This window comes from Epinephelus lanceolatus, chromosome 5 (genome assembly GCF_041903045.1).
Source record: "Epinephelus lanceolatus isolate andai-2023 chromosome 5, ASM4190304v1, whole genome shotgun sequence".
NCBI classification, from domain to species: domain Eukaryota; kingdom Metazoa; phylum Chordata; class Actinopteri; order Perciformes; family Serranidae; genus Epinephelus; species Epinephelus lanceolatus.
Window position 1 is genome coordinate 26684701 of NC_135738.1, and position 16299 is coordinate 26700999.

At 40.1% G+C, this 16299-nt stretch overlaps 3 protein-coding genes across 3 annotated transcripts in view; 2 read left to right on the forward strand and 1 right to left on the reverse strand.

The window, feature by feature from the left end:
* On the forward strand, positions 1–9414 carry fam185a (family with sequence similarity 185 member A). The gene is made up of 8 exons (XM_033634624.2): positions 1–569; positions 2227–2336; positions 4878–4970; positions 5143–5281; positions 6803–6844; positions 6942–7037; positions 7140–7274; positions 7412–9414. The coding sequence occupies exons 1-8, from the start codon at positions 134–136 to the stop codon at positions 7522–7524; spliced, it is 1164 nt and encodes a 387-aa protein (XP_033490515.1). The 5' UTR covers positions 1–133; the 3' UTR covers positions 7525–9414.
* Positions 9385–16299, reverse strand: part of fbxl13 (F-box and leucine-rich repeat protein 13) — a 21928-nt gene continuing 15013 nt past the window's right edge. Inside the window, exons 10-21 of the mRNA XM_078167986.1 lie at positions 15666–15718; positions 14127–14227; positions 13442–13571; positions 12854–12952; positions 12535–12655; positions 11655–11817; positions 11458–11577; positions 11056–11179; positions 10885–10965; positions 10413–10547; positions 10155–10318; positions 9385–10071 (exon numbers count right to left, since the gene is read on the reverse strand). Coding sequence (XP_078024112.1) covers positions 9879–10071; positions 10155–10318; positions 10413–10547; positions 10885–10965; positions 11056–11179; positions 11458–11577; positions 11655–11817; positions 12535–12655; positions 12854–12952; positions 13442–13571; positions 14127–14227; positions 15666–15718 — 1484 coding nt within the window. The 3' untranslated portion in view covers positions 9385–9878. The remainder of the gene's footprint in view (positions 10072–10154; positions 10319–10412; positions 10548–10884; positions 10966–11055; positions 11180–11457; positions 11578–11654; positions 11818–12534; positions 12656–12853; positions 12953–13441; positions 13572–14126; positions 14228–15665; positions 15719–16299) is intronic.
* Positions 13213–16299, forward strand: part of LOC117262664 (leucine-rich repeat-containing protein 17-like) — a 7326-nt gene continuing 4239 nt past the window's right edge. Inside the window, exons 1-2 of the mRNA XM_033635729.2 lie at positions 13213–13501; positions 16076–16238. Coding sequence (XP_033491620.1) covers positions 16114–16238 — 125 coding nt within the window. The 5' untranslated portion in view covers positions 13213–13501; positions 16076–16113. The remainder of the gene's footprint in view (positions 13502–16075; positions 16239–16299) is intronic.

Consider the following 16299-nt stretch of genomic DNA (forward strand, 5'->3'; position numbering starts at 1 on the left):
AACAGATTTGACAGCGTGGTGACAGTTCCTGTTGACTGAATGGCAGGTTGTTGAGCTCGGTAGTTGAGTTGTGTATTAGTAGTATCAGCAGCAGTGAGGTGTGAATGAGCTGGTTTACCGGGAGGTGACAGAGATGTCTTGGAGCTCAGCAGGTCGGCGGGGATGTGTCGGACTCCTCCGCTGCTGGTCCCTCACAGTCGGTGCCAGGACACCTGTGACCCCTCACTGCCCTCTGCATGCTTCACGGTTCTTCTCCATCTCTGCCTCTGTGAGGTCTCCAGCACAGGAGGAGGTGAACCAGCCTCTGAAGCGGTGGTCCCTGGCGGTGAGTCCCTTCAGCACGGTGCGGGCACAGCTGGGCTGCAGCATCTCCATCCAGCCGCTGGACCCACACGCCTTCCCTGAGGCTGACCGAGCCTTCATCACAGTTCACGGGACAGACACCGAGCAGGAGGTCTGTCTGGATCACTTACACGTCCACTATGATGACCAGAGCAAAGAGCTGCTCATCTCAGCTGAGAAGGTCAACAGCAGTGTGTCTATTGATCTGACTGCGCCTATCAAAAGTAGTGAGTGCCTCCTACTAATGATGATGATGATGATGATGATGATGCAGTTATGGATGAAAATGACCTTTCTAATTCTTTACTATTGTTGGCTACTAATACCACACTGAAAATACTCCACTACACCTGACTGAAGTAAAAGTATGTATGCGGTATCATCAAGTGTTGGGGAGACTGCTTATGGTTGTACCACTTTTTATTTCAGCACCTATAACTTTATTAATTTTAGTTTTACTACCCTCAAATGTTGACACAAAGTACCCTTATTTGTGAAGCACTAATAGCAATGTTTCCAATTCTCCAACTATTTTATAGAATTCATTATTTAATATCAATTCAAAACCTCACTAAGGTAATATGTAAGTACTATCAGCAAAATGTAGAGGACACTGCATATGGTTGGTACTACTTTTTGTCTCAGCACCTATAACTTGCTTAATTTTAGTTTTACTACCCTGAAATTTTGACACAAAGTACCCTTATTTGTCAAGTACTAATATCACTGTTTCCACTTCTCCAACTATCTCACAGAATCCATTATTCAATATCAATTCAAAACCTCACTAAGGTAACATTGTCAGCTAAATGTAGGGGAGACTGCTTACGGTTGTACCACTTTTTGTCTCAGCACCTGTAACTTGCTTAATTTTTGTTTTACTACCTTCAAATTTTGACACAAAGTACCCTTATTTGTCAAGTACTAATAGCAATGTTTCCACTTCTACAACTGTTTCACAGAATCCATTATTTGATATCAATTCAAAACCTCACGAAGGTAAAAGTATTTAAGTGCTATTAGCTAAATGTAGGGAGACTGGGTATGGGTGTACCACTTTATGTCTCAGCACCTATAACTTGTTTAATTTTTGTTTTACTACCCTCAAATTTTAACACAAAGTCCCCTTGTTTGTCAAGAAGTAATAGCAATGTTTCCAATTCTCCAACTATTTCACACAGCTCATTTACTGGTATCAAATACAAGGAGTTCAATTGTTACAACCTGTCCCACTGCCAATGTAACTTCTAACAATAAGAGTGAAGAATTAAAAATTAAACAGTGGATACATTCATTAATTACCAAGTCCTACTAAGGTCTAACTTGCTAACCTGTTCCTGTCAGAGGCTTAGTGCCTCACATGGAGTGAGTCCACAATACAAGTCTGCTGCTGCTGTAGTCAAGTCACCTTGTTTCAGCTTTGTGACGATGCATTTCCCAGCTGATCCAAGAGGGGTTTTGAGGAGTTTATTTAGCTTAAGTAGTCATAGAATTTCCTCAACATATAAAGGAGCATTTCTGCATCTGCACATGTGGAGATTCGTGGTTTTTACTTGACAGAAAGCAGATTAAAAACTGTAATCTGAAAACTAATTTAAGATGCAAGATAAATGCAGATAAGTAAGAAGTACAACATTTCCCTCTGAGATGTAGTGGAGTAGAAATATTTGTTTATTTCCATAAAATTTAAATACTCAAGTAAAGTACACGTACCTTGAATTTGCACTTAAGTACAGTAAACGTACTCGGTAATTCCACCAATGCAGTCTTGAATGTCTACAGTAGGGTCCATCATTGATCCTTATGGTGCTTTCAAATGTCCTCACATTTTTTTCAGCAGTTGTCATGACCCTGTCTCTGTCCTCTGGTGTCTCCTTTTGTCAGATGTCTTCATTACTGCTCGAGGAAAAGGCAACGTGCAAGTGAAGAAAATGGAGTGTGATATCTGCAAAGTGAAAACAGAGAAGGGAAACTGTCTGCTGCACTCTGTCAAGGTAGGTGGTGGCATGGCAGCATAGACATGAGCAGATTTGCTTGTCTCACTACTCAGGCCAAACTTGACCCACTTTATCAAAGTGCTCTGAGACAAATTTCAAACTCAGGTTGTAGGACTCTTCACTTCACATTGTACAGTCTGGTCAGATGGTCTTCACTTGCTCTGCACAGGATGCAGCACTGGTATATTGTAATGTACAAGACCATCCTAGGCAGGTTACCCATGCACATATGCTTTAAGTTTTTGAGTGTATAAAAGACCTACAATCTTAGATCCAATAAATGTCAACACGCAGACAGAGGCTGGAAAATGAGTCTATTTTAATACAGCCCATGGTGTTGAAGGGACCTGCTGCTGGACTCAATCTCGGCTGCCTCATTTCTCTAAACAGTTTTAAACAAAAGTAAACCAAAGTCCTTTCCACAAACAGTTCTTTCTAAAATGCATCATACCTAGAAGATATGTGTGTATGCACAAGTCTTGCTTTTGATTCATGGACAGTAGTTTTTCACTCCTTACCATTTGTGATGCATTGTTTTGGTATTTTATTGTATGTATGTAGTCGACGTGTGTATGGCAAGCCGTTTTAACATTTAATCACTAAGTTTGACTATCCGAAATTACCATTATGGATATCTATAACGTCATTTTGACTAGTAGTAATATCATTGTGACTAGTATGAATTTTAATTTAAGATATCTGTAACGTCATTCTGACTAGTCAAAACTGAATTACAGATATCTGTAACGTCATTTTGACTAGTCAAAACTACAGTTACAGATATCTGTAATTCAGTTTTGACTAGTAAGATTCAAACTATTTTTGCCATTCATGTGTATGGGGTTTGTCATTATAGATATCTACAATTACATTATGACTATCTGCAATTTCAGTTTGAGATATCTACAACGTCATTTTGACTAGTCATAATTCAGTTGCGGATATCTACAACGTCATTTTCACTAGTCATAATTCAGTTACAGGTATCTACAACGTCATTTTGACTAGTCATAATTCGAATTCAAGATATCTACAACGTCATTCTGACTATCTGAAACTCAATTCAAGATATCTAGAAAGGACCATGTAGATATCTTCAATTGATGATAATTAAAGATATCTTGAACTTGAATTATGACTAGTCAAAATTAAATTGTAGATATCTCAAACTGGAATTACAGATATCCACAATTCAGTTGCAGATATCCGCAATAACAATTACAGATATCCGCAACTACATTGGAGATATCTATAATGACAAACCCCATACACATGAATGGCAAAAATAGTTTGAATCTTACTAGTCAAAACTGAATTACAGATATCTGTAATTAGAGTTTTGACTAGGCAAAATCTAATTACAGATATCTTGAATAAGAGTTTTGACTAGGCAAAATTATGTTGCAGATATCAGTAATGAATATCCAGTCTAGCGATTAAATGTTAAAACGGCTTGCCGTACGTGTGGGCCTACTAGATGTTACTTTGCTGCCTTCTTGGCCAGGTCATCCCTGAAAAAGATTTTTTTTTTCTCAATTAGTTTTTAACTAGTTTAATAAAGGTTAAATAAATAATTGCAGAAAATGTTAAAGTGAATATTTTGCATATCATTTTATCTTCATTAAAAATAATATCATTATCAATTTGATATTGTTGTTATTGCGGATTTGTGACTGATTACAAAACCAGAAGTGTTTTATCTCTTCTTTATCACTTCTTAAAACTATCAAAGCAGACCAAAACCAAATATCATGGTCTTCAGTTAGGCATGTCTGAAAAGCTTATTTGGCTATATTTGTACTGATCCTCACATTTAAGCATATTGGAGACAGCATTGGCCAATTTATGTGATAAAATTATGGCCTCTAAAACCATATCTGTGTTTCCCTTTGGTGGTGTTTTAATGAGTTCTGCAAACTCATACTTTGCAACCTAAAAAAGCAACCAGCAGTCCACAACTACACCTAAAAGTACTTGTTACAATTAACCAACCCACGAGACCAGGGGTTGGCAACTTTTCTTATCAAAAGAGCTATTTTTGACCAAAAATAATAAAATAAAATCTGCATGGAGCTGCAAATCATATTTGAGCATTAAAATGAAGGTAGCATAGCCCATTAAGTCAAAATTAGCCCATACTAATAGTCTAAATGAGCATATATATATATATATATATATATATTTAGATGCCAGGAAGTAGATGTATTATGCACATTTTAGCTGTTGAAATGTTAAACTTCTTGTTCTTCAGTATATAGGCTTCACATTTTTACAGTTGGAGAATGTAAGAATTTCTTTAGGCCTCCAATATTGAGAAATGAAAATCAAAGTGTTAAAAAAAAAAACAAGAACCATTAGTCATTTTTTTGTAGTTTTTTGTCAAAGCCACCCCTGTGGCTACTGGAGAGGACCTAAAGAGCCACAGGTTGCTTACCCCTGCACTACACTGTTGGTGCAGAGTTGATGATGTGTTCAGACTCATTAAAGAGGCTTCATCAGTAGTTTCAGACTGACATTTCACTGTTTGTTGTATCACAGGGTCATCAGGTGGAGGTCCAGTCACATGGAGGACACGTTACAGGTGTGGGCACTATCCATGGCAATGTGGACATCAGCACAAGTGGAGACAGTGTAAGACAGTACTCTCAGCAGTCATTAGGGGGCAGCAGCAGCCTGAGTACAGGCTGTATGTGAACGTGTTTACAGCCTTGAGGTTTACCTCTGATTTAGAGACAAAACAGACACTGAGCTCATACATCACCTGGCGTCAGACCTGTGCAGTAATTAGTTGTTTGTTTTGCAGGGAGTGGATGTCAAGAAGCTTCAGGGCACCACAATGAAGGTTTCAACAGAACGTGGCCCTCTGAAGGTCAAAGCCACCTACGCAGAGTCCACCTGCATCTCCTCCAACTCTGGGAGAATAGAATTGGGGCACGTACACGGTGAGAAAACAGCAGCATCTATTCGTCATTGACATTGTTTTTGTGTTTATTAGTACTGCAGCCAAACTCAAATGTAGAGTGAAGAAAAACACTTAAGTCTGAAACAACATATTGTTTTCATCGATTTGGGGTTCATCATCTTGTGTAAGAACACTTCAGCATGTTGACAGGAAGAGCCACAAACCCTATGGTTAATAGGCGATCCCTTTATACTCATCTGAGATACTGCGGCCTTCACTTAAAGGTCTAGTAGTGTGTAGGATTTAGTGGCATCTAAGGATGATGACTGCAGGGTGCAACCAGCTGAAACTTCTCCTGTGTGCCAAGTGTGAACTTCCAGTCAGGATTCCTTCAGTGTTCATTGTTCAGGAGGTTTTTAGAAGGAGCCAAATCGAACAGAAGTATCATCCTCTCCAAAACAAACAGACCAAGGGTCTCATTTATAAACACTGTGTAAGCACAAAGTGAGGCCTGAAAGAGGCGTACGCTACTTTGTTTTTGGCTTTTGCCCGTATGTACATTTTTAGTATGGATCCTACATATTGTTTTATAAATGAGACCACTGGTGATTAAAACAGGTAAAAAAGCAAGTGATGATGATGAAGCAGTTTCACGTTAAAAATCAGTGTTTTTCCAACGGTGTTTGGCTCATTGCAGAGAGGCTGCTATAACTTCTGTAACACAAATGACCCTACCTAGAGCCAGTGTTTAGTTTGTCTGTTGTGGGCTACTGTAGAAACATGGTGGTGCAAAATGAAGGATTTATTGGAAGAAGACCTGCTCCTAATGTAGGTATAAGTGGTTCATTCTAAGGTGACACAAACACACAGATTCTTATTTTCAGGTGATTATAAACTAAAGAAAACATGTTTATTAAATTCAATTTCTGCCAATATACTCCCCTAAATGCTACACAGTGGACCTTTAAAATTAACTGAAACATTTCATTAATCTGCCACCTGTATCTATTAGTTCAGTCTGCCAGTAGGTCCTAATTAAAGAATAAACACCTCCACTGCTGATGACTCATTGTGGCACACAGCTGCATTATGTTACCTTGGTTTGTAAAGCAGGGCATTGGTAGGTCATGATTTCTGGGCTCAGATCTGAACTAAGTCTATTTAAACACAATGTGGTTGCAATTTATCTCAAATTCTGTCCTTGTTTGTTTTGGAGCAAGTATAACAGGGGTTAGTTTTTACTAAGTCTTGAAGGCAGAGATTTTATCACTAACTGCACTGTGATGGGAAGTGAGGAGAAGGGAATGCATCATACATGTAGAATTTTAATTTCTTCCTGATACAGACAAGCCTCTTGTCATAGAATATATGGAAACAATTATGTTGTTATCTTTGGTGATCCAGGTTTATAATCTGTACAGTATGTGATATAGGGGGTTTGTCTTTGCCAAATTTTCCACTTGGAGCTTTGAATGTTGTAATTTACCTGCTAGTGAGTGAAAATAACCTGACAGCTAGTTATATTAGTTAAAACTGACCTTTTGCTTTCATTGATTCAAAGGTAACGCCACAGTGAAGAACGTGTCTGGAGATACAGTTATTGGTGAGCATGCTGACCCTCTGATTGCACAGTGATTAACGTATGGTTTCTATCAGTAGCTGTAAAAAAACAAAACACTGGGATTTGCCTTGATTTGCAGATGGTTCAAATAGTTTGCTAAAGGTCTCCTCTCACAGCGGAGCCATTGATGTCTATGTGGGAGATGGTGGCAGTGCCGAACTCCACAGTGAGGAAGGTAAACACACAATATTAGAAGATTATTCACCGTATGAATCACAGTTTTTCTTCCTGTTGAGTCATATTCTTTGTTTATCCCTCGTCCTTCTGTTGTATGCAGGAGCGGTGTGTGTGCGTGTCCCCTCCTCGTTGAAAGCAGGGGTGGAGCTCCGTGGAGCGTCTGTGGATATCAGCCCAGAGGTTGTTCTGCATGGAGTAGAAAACAACTCGACTGAAAGCCAAACCACAGTTACCGGTAAGCCATAATGTTTCATGACATCAAACTCCATAGTTAATTAACTAAATCCTTCAACAAGTAAATCAACACAGAACGTTTTGTTTTCTTTCTACATGCCTGTATTTCTCTCATTTCGCCTGCTGTTTTTCTCTCAGGCTGTATAAATGCAGAGTCCCCAGTGGAGCAGTGGGTTAGAGCTCAGGCAGACAGAAACTCCGTCAGACTGAAGACACAAAGCTGGTTTGAGTCCCTGAAGCTGGGGAGCTGAGCCGTGACCTCAATTCTGTGGTTTGTGCTGAACTGTCAGCAGTTTGGACGTTAATGAGAAACTGTTTGCTTGCTCATATTTCTGTATGTTTACTTGTGATGTGAGATATTGCCAGCGACTGAATGCCCTCTGTGTGGTATGTAAATACTATAAAATATATTGTACGTCTTAAAACTGTGACCAAAGCTTGGCAAGTGTTTTTTTTTTCCATTTAGAGGTAAGTTCAGTCACTTCACCTCAAATTTAATTATAGTTACAAATCACAAAATCTGAATCAAAGTCTGAATTTGACTGATTTTATCCAGCTCTAACTAAAGGTATACTATGCAGGATTGTGCTCCCCAGCAAAAGTAAAAATAAAAGCCAATCCCAGCCTTTTGCCTCGCTATATATATTTTTTTTTTTCCCAGCACTCCTGGATGCCTGCTGTTTATGCTCTGATAGCTGGTCACTACTTTTTTATAAAGCTGTGTCTCACCTGAGCGCTGTGGGGCCACACACCCATAAACATACATTGTCTTTAGGAAAATCCTGCATAGTATACCTTTAATGAAAGAGAACAACTAAGACATTTCAATCTAAGCACTGAGAATTGATAAATTATAACACATTTTTCTAAACCTTCTTTGTATATTCCAAAAGACCTTCATATCTTTGCCCCAAATGAGCAACAAAACTGTACAAGAGCTGAACTTGTTTTCACTAATAAGCCTCACATCACTGAAGCGTAAAGCAGAAAGAGTCTGTTTCTCCCTGGTTATGCTTTTAGTATCAACAATTTAGGTCCAGCATAAAACAAATACACACATTATAATGACTTCAGATTAAGTAAAACCAGGTGAAATGCAATTACAAAGACTAATATAAACAAAGGGTGTAGTATTGAAAGAATTCAGCGTTTTAATTTAAAGAGAACAGATAAAAATATTTAAAAGACAAACACCAAGTGTACAGACACTGCATAGACACACCAATGTTAAACACAAAATGTAGACATTAAAAAACAAATAAATGTAATAAATTTTATCAAGCTTATAAATCAGAAATGGTGACATCTGAGAGTTCAAATTTAAAGTGCTTTGTACATCCATGTACATAAACACTATAACATTTTTTTAAATAATGGTTATGTTTTAGTACTTCAGATGCACAGCTAATATTTGTATCTTCACAGTGATTTGTTCACTAAATAATTAGTGGTAGGCATCAGCTAGTGAAAGTGAGTTTATTGCATATATGTAACTCAAATGTAACAGCTAAGTGAGGTAAATCACAACGTTCTGATGATGTGTTTGGTGTAAACTTGTAAAATGTGGTTATTGGTGAGAAACTTGAACAAATACAGTTGTTTGAAGAAGAAATTTGTTGATGTTTTCACAGCAATAAAAAATAGATATAAGGGAAGGAATTAATTATCCATCCATCCATTTTCATCAGCTTATCTGGGGCCGGGTTGCGGGGGCAGCAGGCCAAGCAAAGCACCGCAGACGTCCCTCTCTCCAGGAACACTTTCCAGCTCCTCCTGGGTGACCCCGAGGCGTTCCCAGGCCAGATGTGTAATCCCTTCAGTGTGTTCTGGGTCTGCCCTGGGGCCTCCTAACAGTGGGACATGCCCAGGAGGCATCCTGATCAGATGCCTGAACCACCTCAACTGACCCCTTTCAACGTGAAGAAGCAGCGGCTCTACTCCGAGCTCACTCCAGATGTCAGAGCTCCTTACCCTATCTCTAAGGCTGAGCCCAGCCACCCCATGGAGGAAACTCATTTCGGCTGCTTGTATCCACTAGGCTAGTTAAAAGACTTTTTAAGCAGTTATTTTTTTTAATAAACATGTTTTTCATGTCAAAGATGGTTATCTTAAAGGTTGTTAAATAAATGTGTTTGATTGGATTTGTGCTCATTTAAAGGTAGTGTTATGAAGGTCTGAATGACTTTAAAACAGTTGTTATTTTTTATGATGTAGATATTGTTATTTCCATGTCACAAAAGAGGGAATAAGTACCAACAAAAACAAAAAACAACAACAAAACAATATCAGCTACTGGCCAAATTTTTACTTTAAACATTGGTATTGGCATCGGCCCAGAATTTCCTAATCTGCGCATCCCTAATTTATGCAGAAGGAAACGGCACAGAACAATCCACTGTCAGGAGCTGATTAAATATAAAGTGTTAGTGAGGAGCTGAAACAGTGGAATGTCTCTGTCAAGACAAGTGAGTCTTTGTCATGTCAAGTGTATCATGCAAAATGTCTTGGTAAAGGAAATACTTTTAATATGTTTTTAAATAATATCCCAAAAATGCTGCTCTTACTACTTTAAGCTCTTTTTTTGTTACAGTATCACTAGATCTGTTTATATCCTCTCTGTACTTGCTGCTCTTGTCGTCACTGAGTGATGCTCCAGTACTTCACAGGTGTCATCAGTCTTGATGGGTCTTGCGATTGGATACACTACTTGGCCCATGTTGTATCCAAACCAGTACGGAGGGTCATCGTTGCTGTGCTCCCAGTGCTCTACACGTGGCTGGAGCTTCAAGGCAGCCACCCTACAGGATCAAACACTCCCTGGTCATTAAATGCTATCACACAGGACTCTAACTTTGCAGCATTATTCTTAACTGTGTCTCACTTGGAGATGCTGCTGCAGCAGGCCATGGTGATGGAGCAGAGTGGAGGACAGATCCTCTCTAAGTGTCGGAGACTGCGATCTGTGAGAAGAACACAGCCACTCACATCAAGTTCTCGCAGGTAGGGAGATCCAGTTGTCAGATACTGCACTGCCATGTCTGTCATCTGAGGCAGGACAGAAGAAAATAGAAAACATTTGGCATGAAATGAAAATTCATGCTTTAGAGAAGTGTGTATATGTGTATGTGTGTGTGTATACCTTGGGACAACCTGACATCCGCAGTGTGATTAGACCTCGACAGTAAAATGAAATCGCTCTGATGGCCGGGTCTGACAGAGCGACGCAGTGAGACACGTCAACATGTTCCAGGTCTCTCGCGTTCTTGCACAGCTTCTGTACTCGTGAGGAACGAGAGAGACGAGAGAAAGATGTGGGATGAAATGTGAACTGATGATAAAATGAATGAGGAGAAGACACAGAAAGACATACATGCCGTCTTGTGTTCACATCTGTTAGTAATCAGTAAGCGACACAACAACTGTGAACATGATTGACTTTTTTTGGGATTGTTTTTCTGGGAAACAGTTTGGGTACACGTTCATTTCCTGTCAGCTGCTGATGTTAGGATACACTAGAAAAGGAAGTAAACTTGGACCCACAAAAAAATTGTAAACTGATCTTTACAGATGCCACATCTGGACATGTGTCGAAATTCTAGCTAGATTTGTACCTCTATGCCAATATCTGTGACGCAGACACACTCAGCCAGTGCTAACTTCCTCAAGCATGTTCCCTCAAAAGCCGCCAGCCCCTAAAAACACAAATATCACGTTACAAAATATTCCCTGTCAGGGCCAGTTATCTTTTTTCAGAAATTTGTGAGGTTGTGAACAAACAATACCTGATCCTGGATGTTGCAACCGCTGATGTCAAGGGAGCAGATAGAGCTGCCACTCAGCCACTCCAGACTCATATCAGTCAGTCTCTCACAATAACTCAAGTTAAGATGGCACAGTTTACACAACCTGATAAATTGTGCACATACATGACACAAAAAAAGTTGCTGTGTGAGACTTTTTAAAGGGATAGTTAGTATTTTTTGAGGTGGGGTAGTATGAGGTTCATGAGTTCACAGGCTGAGATCAATGTCAAAAAATTATTCTTATTATTATTCTGGGAGCGTGCAGACCACCATCTACTCTATGTATATACTGACTATGGATAAGTACGTCATATAACCCTGTGTGTGTGTGTGTGTGTGCGTGTGTGTGTTTGTGCGCGCGCTTTGGAAGTCATACTATACCTTTGTGCGATCCTCATGACAGACATGTCAGTGATGTGACTGCAGTAACTGACATTCAGCTCTCTCAGTTTGGCGGATGAGTAACCTTCAGTCAGATACTGGATCCCAGTATCGCTCACCCTGAAATACAACCAGTAAACCCATTACATAATGCACTATCATGAATCTAAAACTACGGCAGCAACAAACACACAGACTTGTCACAAAGTGAGATGTCCAAGTGCTGCAGGTTCTTGAGGTTGGCCATGGATTTAAGGCTGGCATCTGTCATTCTGGAGCATTCTGCAGCGTGGAGTCTGCAGAGGCCATGTGAGCTGCTGCACAGGGCCTTCCAGCCGACGTCAGTTAGTTGGTTGTTACCTAAAGTGCACATGGGGTGTAGTGCAGACAGAATAACTGGAATAGTTAAAAGGGCCACACAAGGAAATGAGACAGAGATGAGAAATGGTGGAATGTGCTGGACCAGATTCTCTGGACTGGGGAGGGCGGCGTGTACGAAACATCTGAGTGCTGACTGAAGTGAAAGGAAAAGCCAATCCCAGATTCACTCTCGTTTTGCATCACTGTATTTGTGTTTTCCCAGAGCTGTGTCTCTTAGATGTCTGCTGCTTATGTTCTGGCACCTGGTTGCTGCCATTTTATTAAGTCCCGACCTCACCTGAGCGGTGTGGGGGTACACGCCCATAAACAACCCGAACACAGACAATAAGAAGAAAATAAGAGAATACAGGCAGAGGGCAGGGTCTCTGCAGAAATACACACCACCACACACATCTAGTGGGTCATAAGTGATGATCGAGAGGGATTCATTCTGTGCGAGTCTATACATTTTGTTCTCAGGAAAACCCAGCATAGTAAATCTTCAACTTACAATCTGCTATTATCATTTATTATGAGTCCTAAAACAATGAGTTATTCAGCAAAACAGTTTTGATAAGTGATAAATTGTTCATTTTTCAGGAAAAAATGCCAAACATTTTTCTGGTCCTAGACTCCCAGATGTGAGGATTTCCTGCTCCCCTCTATCTTTTCATGTATATGTGGAAATGAATGTTGCAGACTGCACAATGATCTCACCCTCTGTCCTGAAAGTCTTCAGCTTGGCGACTTCAGCGATGGCTTTTAAGGCAACATCGGAAAGATGAGGAGCATCCAGCAAAGAGATGGCAGACAGACAGCGACATCTGGCAATTAGTGCCTGTTAAAGAAGAGTAAGACTCAAACCTATTTCTACTGTGAGGGCTTAAGGGTGTGGACAAATCCAATATGCACGAGTTGACAAAGCAAATTCTTTGCTAATTCATTCCTTATTGTCTGAGTTGCTGTAGAACATTCCAGAGCTGGGGCTCTGACCCATGTATGAAACCTGTGATGTGTTAGAAATGAACAAACTTACCAACACACAGCTGTCTGACAGTGTGGGCATGTCATTGATCACAATCTCCCTGAGTGAAGGGCATCCTGCAGAAATGTATCTGAACCCATTTACAGTCATCTGGGAGCAGAGAGAGGAAAATATGTGTGTACGTCGAAATCTGAATCATTCTCCTGGAAGCAGTTTTCCTTGCTGCTCACATTTTCATGGCCCTCTAAAGCAAAACATCTGGACCCAAATTAATGCACATTCCCAGAGGAGAAGTGCGTTTTTATGTTGCGGTGCATGTGTGTTATGTTATGGAGAAGTGCACATGGTGAGTGGGTGGGCCAGAGGTGACTGTATAAACCCAACCCTCTTGTTGGCCACAGCTGCCTTTTACTCTCCCCTCTCCTTCAGATCTTTGTTCATTCGCTCTGAGCGCTGACTGAGTGCAAATAGTCCTCAGAGTACAGCAAGAAACAAGCGGAGACACGTGGAAACAGAGGACTGACTGGAATTACCCAAGGTGGACTGGATGCTGAACTTTAAAAAGGCAAAAATCTGTCCTGTTTACAACTGTAGCTGAGTGGAGTGAATAAATACCAAACTGAGAGGATACCAGCTTACCTGAGTGCAGCCGGACAGGTTGAGGTGGATGAGATTGTGGCAGCCCTTCCCTGTGGTCAGGTACATAAACCCTTTATCTGTGAATCTGTAGCAGTAGGCCACACTCAGGTACTGAAGGTTGACACAGTTTCTGTTTGAAATCAATAGTTTGATTAGTTTGTATATAAAATGAAGGACAACTTGTTTGTGCTTAATCTTTTGAAAATTGTTTTGTTATATATGCAAAAGTGTAAATTTGAATACACACTCATCATCAAAAACAGCAACATCATATTGTGAATTACAATGAGATATTTTCAAATTCTTGCATAGTAAAATGGAAATATTTCCAAAACATGTTTGCATAATACTACTACACATGACGTAGAGAGCTTACAAGCTGTTGAGACTGTAAATCTATCATCAACTGCATAGTCTTGACATAATGTTATTAGTGCCACATCTGCTCCTCTAAATCATTAGGTTGGCACTGACCACGCTGCTCTGAGACATGAAATACAAGCCAGAGGCCCATTGGACAAACAGACATGGAGCTAATTCTGGGAACCAAGGGGCAGGATGCCAGAAAGGAGTATAGTATTAGTACGGGGAGGTGTTTGTTAAATTTAGAAATGTGAGTGAGACAGACTGAAGTTTAGAGCACAAATCTAGTGACATGCCAGTTTTACCACAACTGGAGGTTTACCTGGACAGTTCTCTTAGAGTTTTGTTTGTTATAAGTGTGCAAGAAAGGTTCAAGTAGAGCAGGCAGGGACAGCCCTCGACAATCCTCTGGACCACCGCATCCTGTTAAAGAGCAGAGATTTAAATGTTACCCTATGTTTTCTCTGTGTGGCACCTGTTACTAGAGTGTATGGCACAGTGAAATATCACAGCCAACAATGCGTCAGGAAAAAATGACCCACTCCGCTTACATGAAATTGAATACATATTATGTAAGATTGCAATGCATAAAACAGTAAAAAAAAAACTATTTTTCAAACATTTTCGTTGATTTAATAAAAGACGAGTTGTCATTTAACTTTAGAAAATTGTGCAAAAAGTAGGTTCTACATATGATATGAAGATGGTACATTTTCTTGTAGATTTAGGTTTTTGCTATCTGTACATTATCATTAGTCTTCGCTGATTTTCAGCCAGCTTTGTATCATAACAATGTGGGTAGAATGTGTAAATTAACTGTGGTAAATTTCACTCTCCATCTTACCAGTGCCCATAACTCCCTGCGCATTTGCAACCAAAAATCCGCCAGATTCCGTGTTTTGTATCACCCAGTCGATTTTTGCTGGCTCTAGGGCCATTGCTTGAAATTCTGATTGTAATTTCACATTTATGTCAAGGAGGTTAAAAAGAGGGGAAGTCACAGCGTCATGTCACGTCATAACATTGGGGTACAACACATGCGCAGTGAAATCTGGTCTGCACCTGCCAAAATAGCTGGTGCACTAACACAGAACAAGGGGGTAACTGATTTGTTTCACTGGGGCGTCCACAGTCAGCCTTGAGTCAGGATATATTTTATACAAAACGATGAAGGGTGAGAAATACAATTCTGCAATTACTGAAAAGGTCCTTAATAAAAAAAAACATACACAAAGGCTCTCGTACTGTCAGGCCAAGTGCACCCAAGGAGGCTAAAGGGTGCACCCAAAGACCACCTGAGGGAACCTCCCATGGGGTCAAAGAGAGTGTGCCAGTCTTCTTTGAATAGCCTTGATTTTCGTATGCCTGCCACCACAGACAAAAAGAGTATAGAAGTGGATCGAGAGAGACCCCAGCCTCCCCCGCTCTCAAACTCAGGCCAAACTCAAATCAAACAGTAAAACTTGGGGCAGTGCTGATCAAATTTAAACCAAGATTATGTTACTGTGTTGCCTGTTTCTCGTCTAAAATGTCTTCAGAAACATAGTGTAGTGCACTGTTTAACTATAATACGAGGTCAGTTGTTGCCAGCTGGTCGCCATTTTTTCCGGACAAGCAAACTGCATTACATCACCCACCAGTGGGAGCGTTTACTGGTCCAGTGTGGCGCAGTGCATTCTGGTAGTTGTAAGTTTTTTTACCTCTTGAGCAAAAAAAAAGCCACAGCCCTTTAACTGTGTTTTCTCTGTCATGTAGCATCAATTTCAAAAGTATGTGCATCTTTCTGCTGCATACACAGCCAAATTTTGTGAACAGACCATCTTATTAGCAGTGAAATACTTCTTTACCATGTTTTACTTACTGTAACATTATAACACTCTGACAAATTGAGGTCCTGGAGATTTCTGCATTCACCTAAGAAAACACAATTCAGGGAAAACAAGTTAAGAGCAGAAAAAAATGCTAGTCAAACTATGTTGTCCACATTTAAAAAAAAAACAAAAAAAAAACCCTTGTTAGAAATTTAGTAATATACAACAGCATATAGGGAAGAACATGAGCATCAAAAGTATTCTGCCTTCTTTCAAAGCTGTATATACATTCCTGGATGACTCTTATCTCTTACATAATGTGCTATCTCTTATTTCTTCCTCAGGGTAAGCAGCAGCTGTGTTCCATCAACAATAACACTGTTAACCTTTGACCCACTGCTTCTGTTTCCAAGCCTGTTTTTGTAAGACTTTCATCCAAAAATCCTGTTTTTTTCTCCAGCTCTTCTTATTGAAAAGAAAGTCCCTGCAAGGAACAAGATGCGTGTGACCTCCTTTCTCCTCCTAGCCTCCCTGCTCCTTGTCCTGCTCCCGTCAACGGAGATGAAAAAGCCAGGGAAGGGCAGAGGCCTCAGAGGAGCCAGACACAAACTCACACGGGACAGGTATGGATTTACTCTTGGGTCTTAATTGTTCAGTCCATTTTTCACCTTCACTAATGACCAC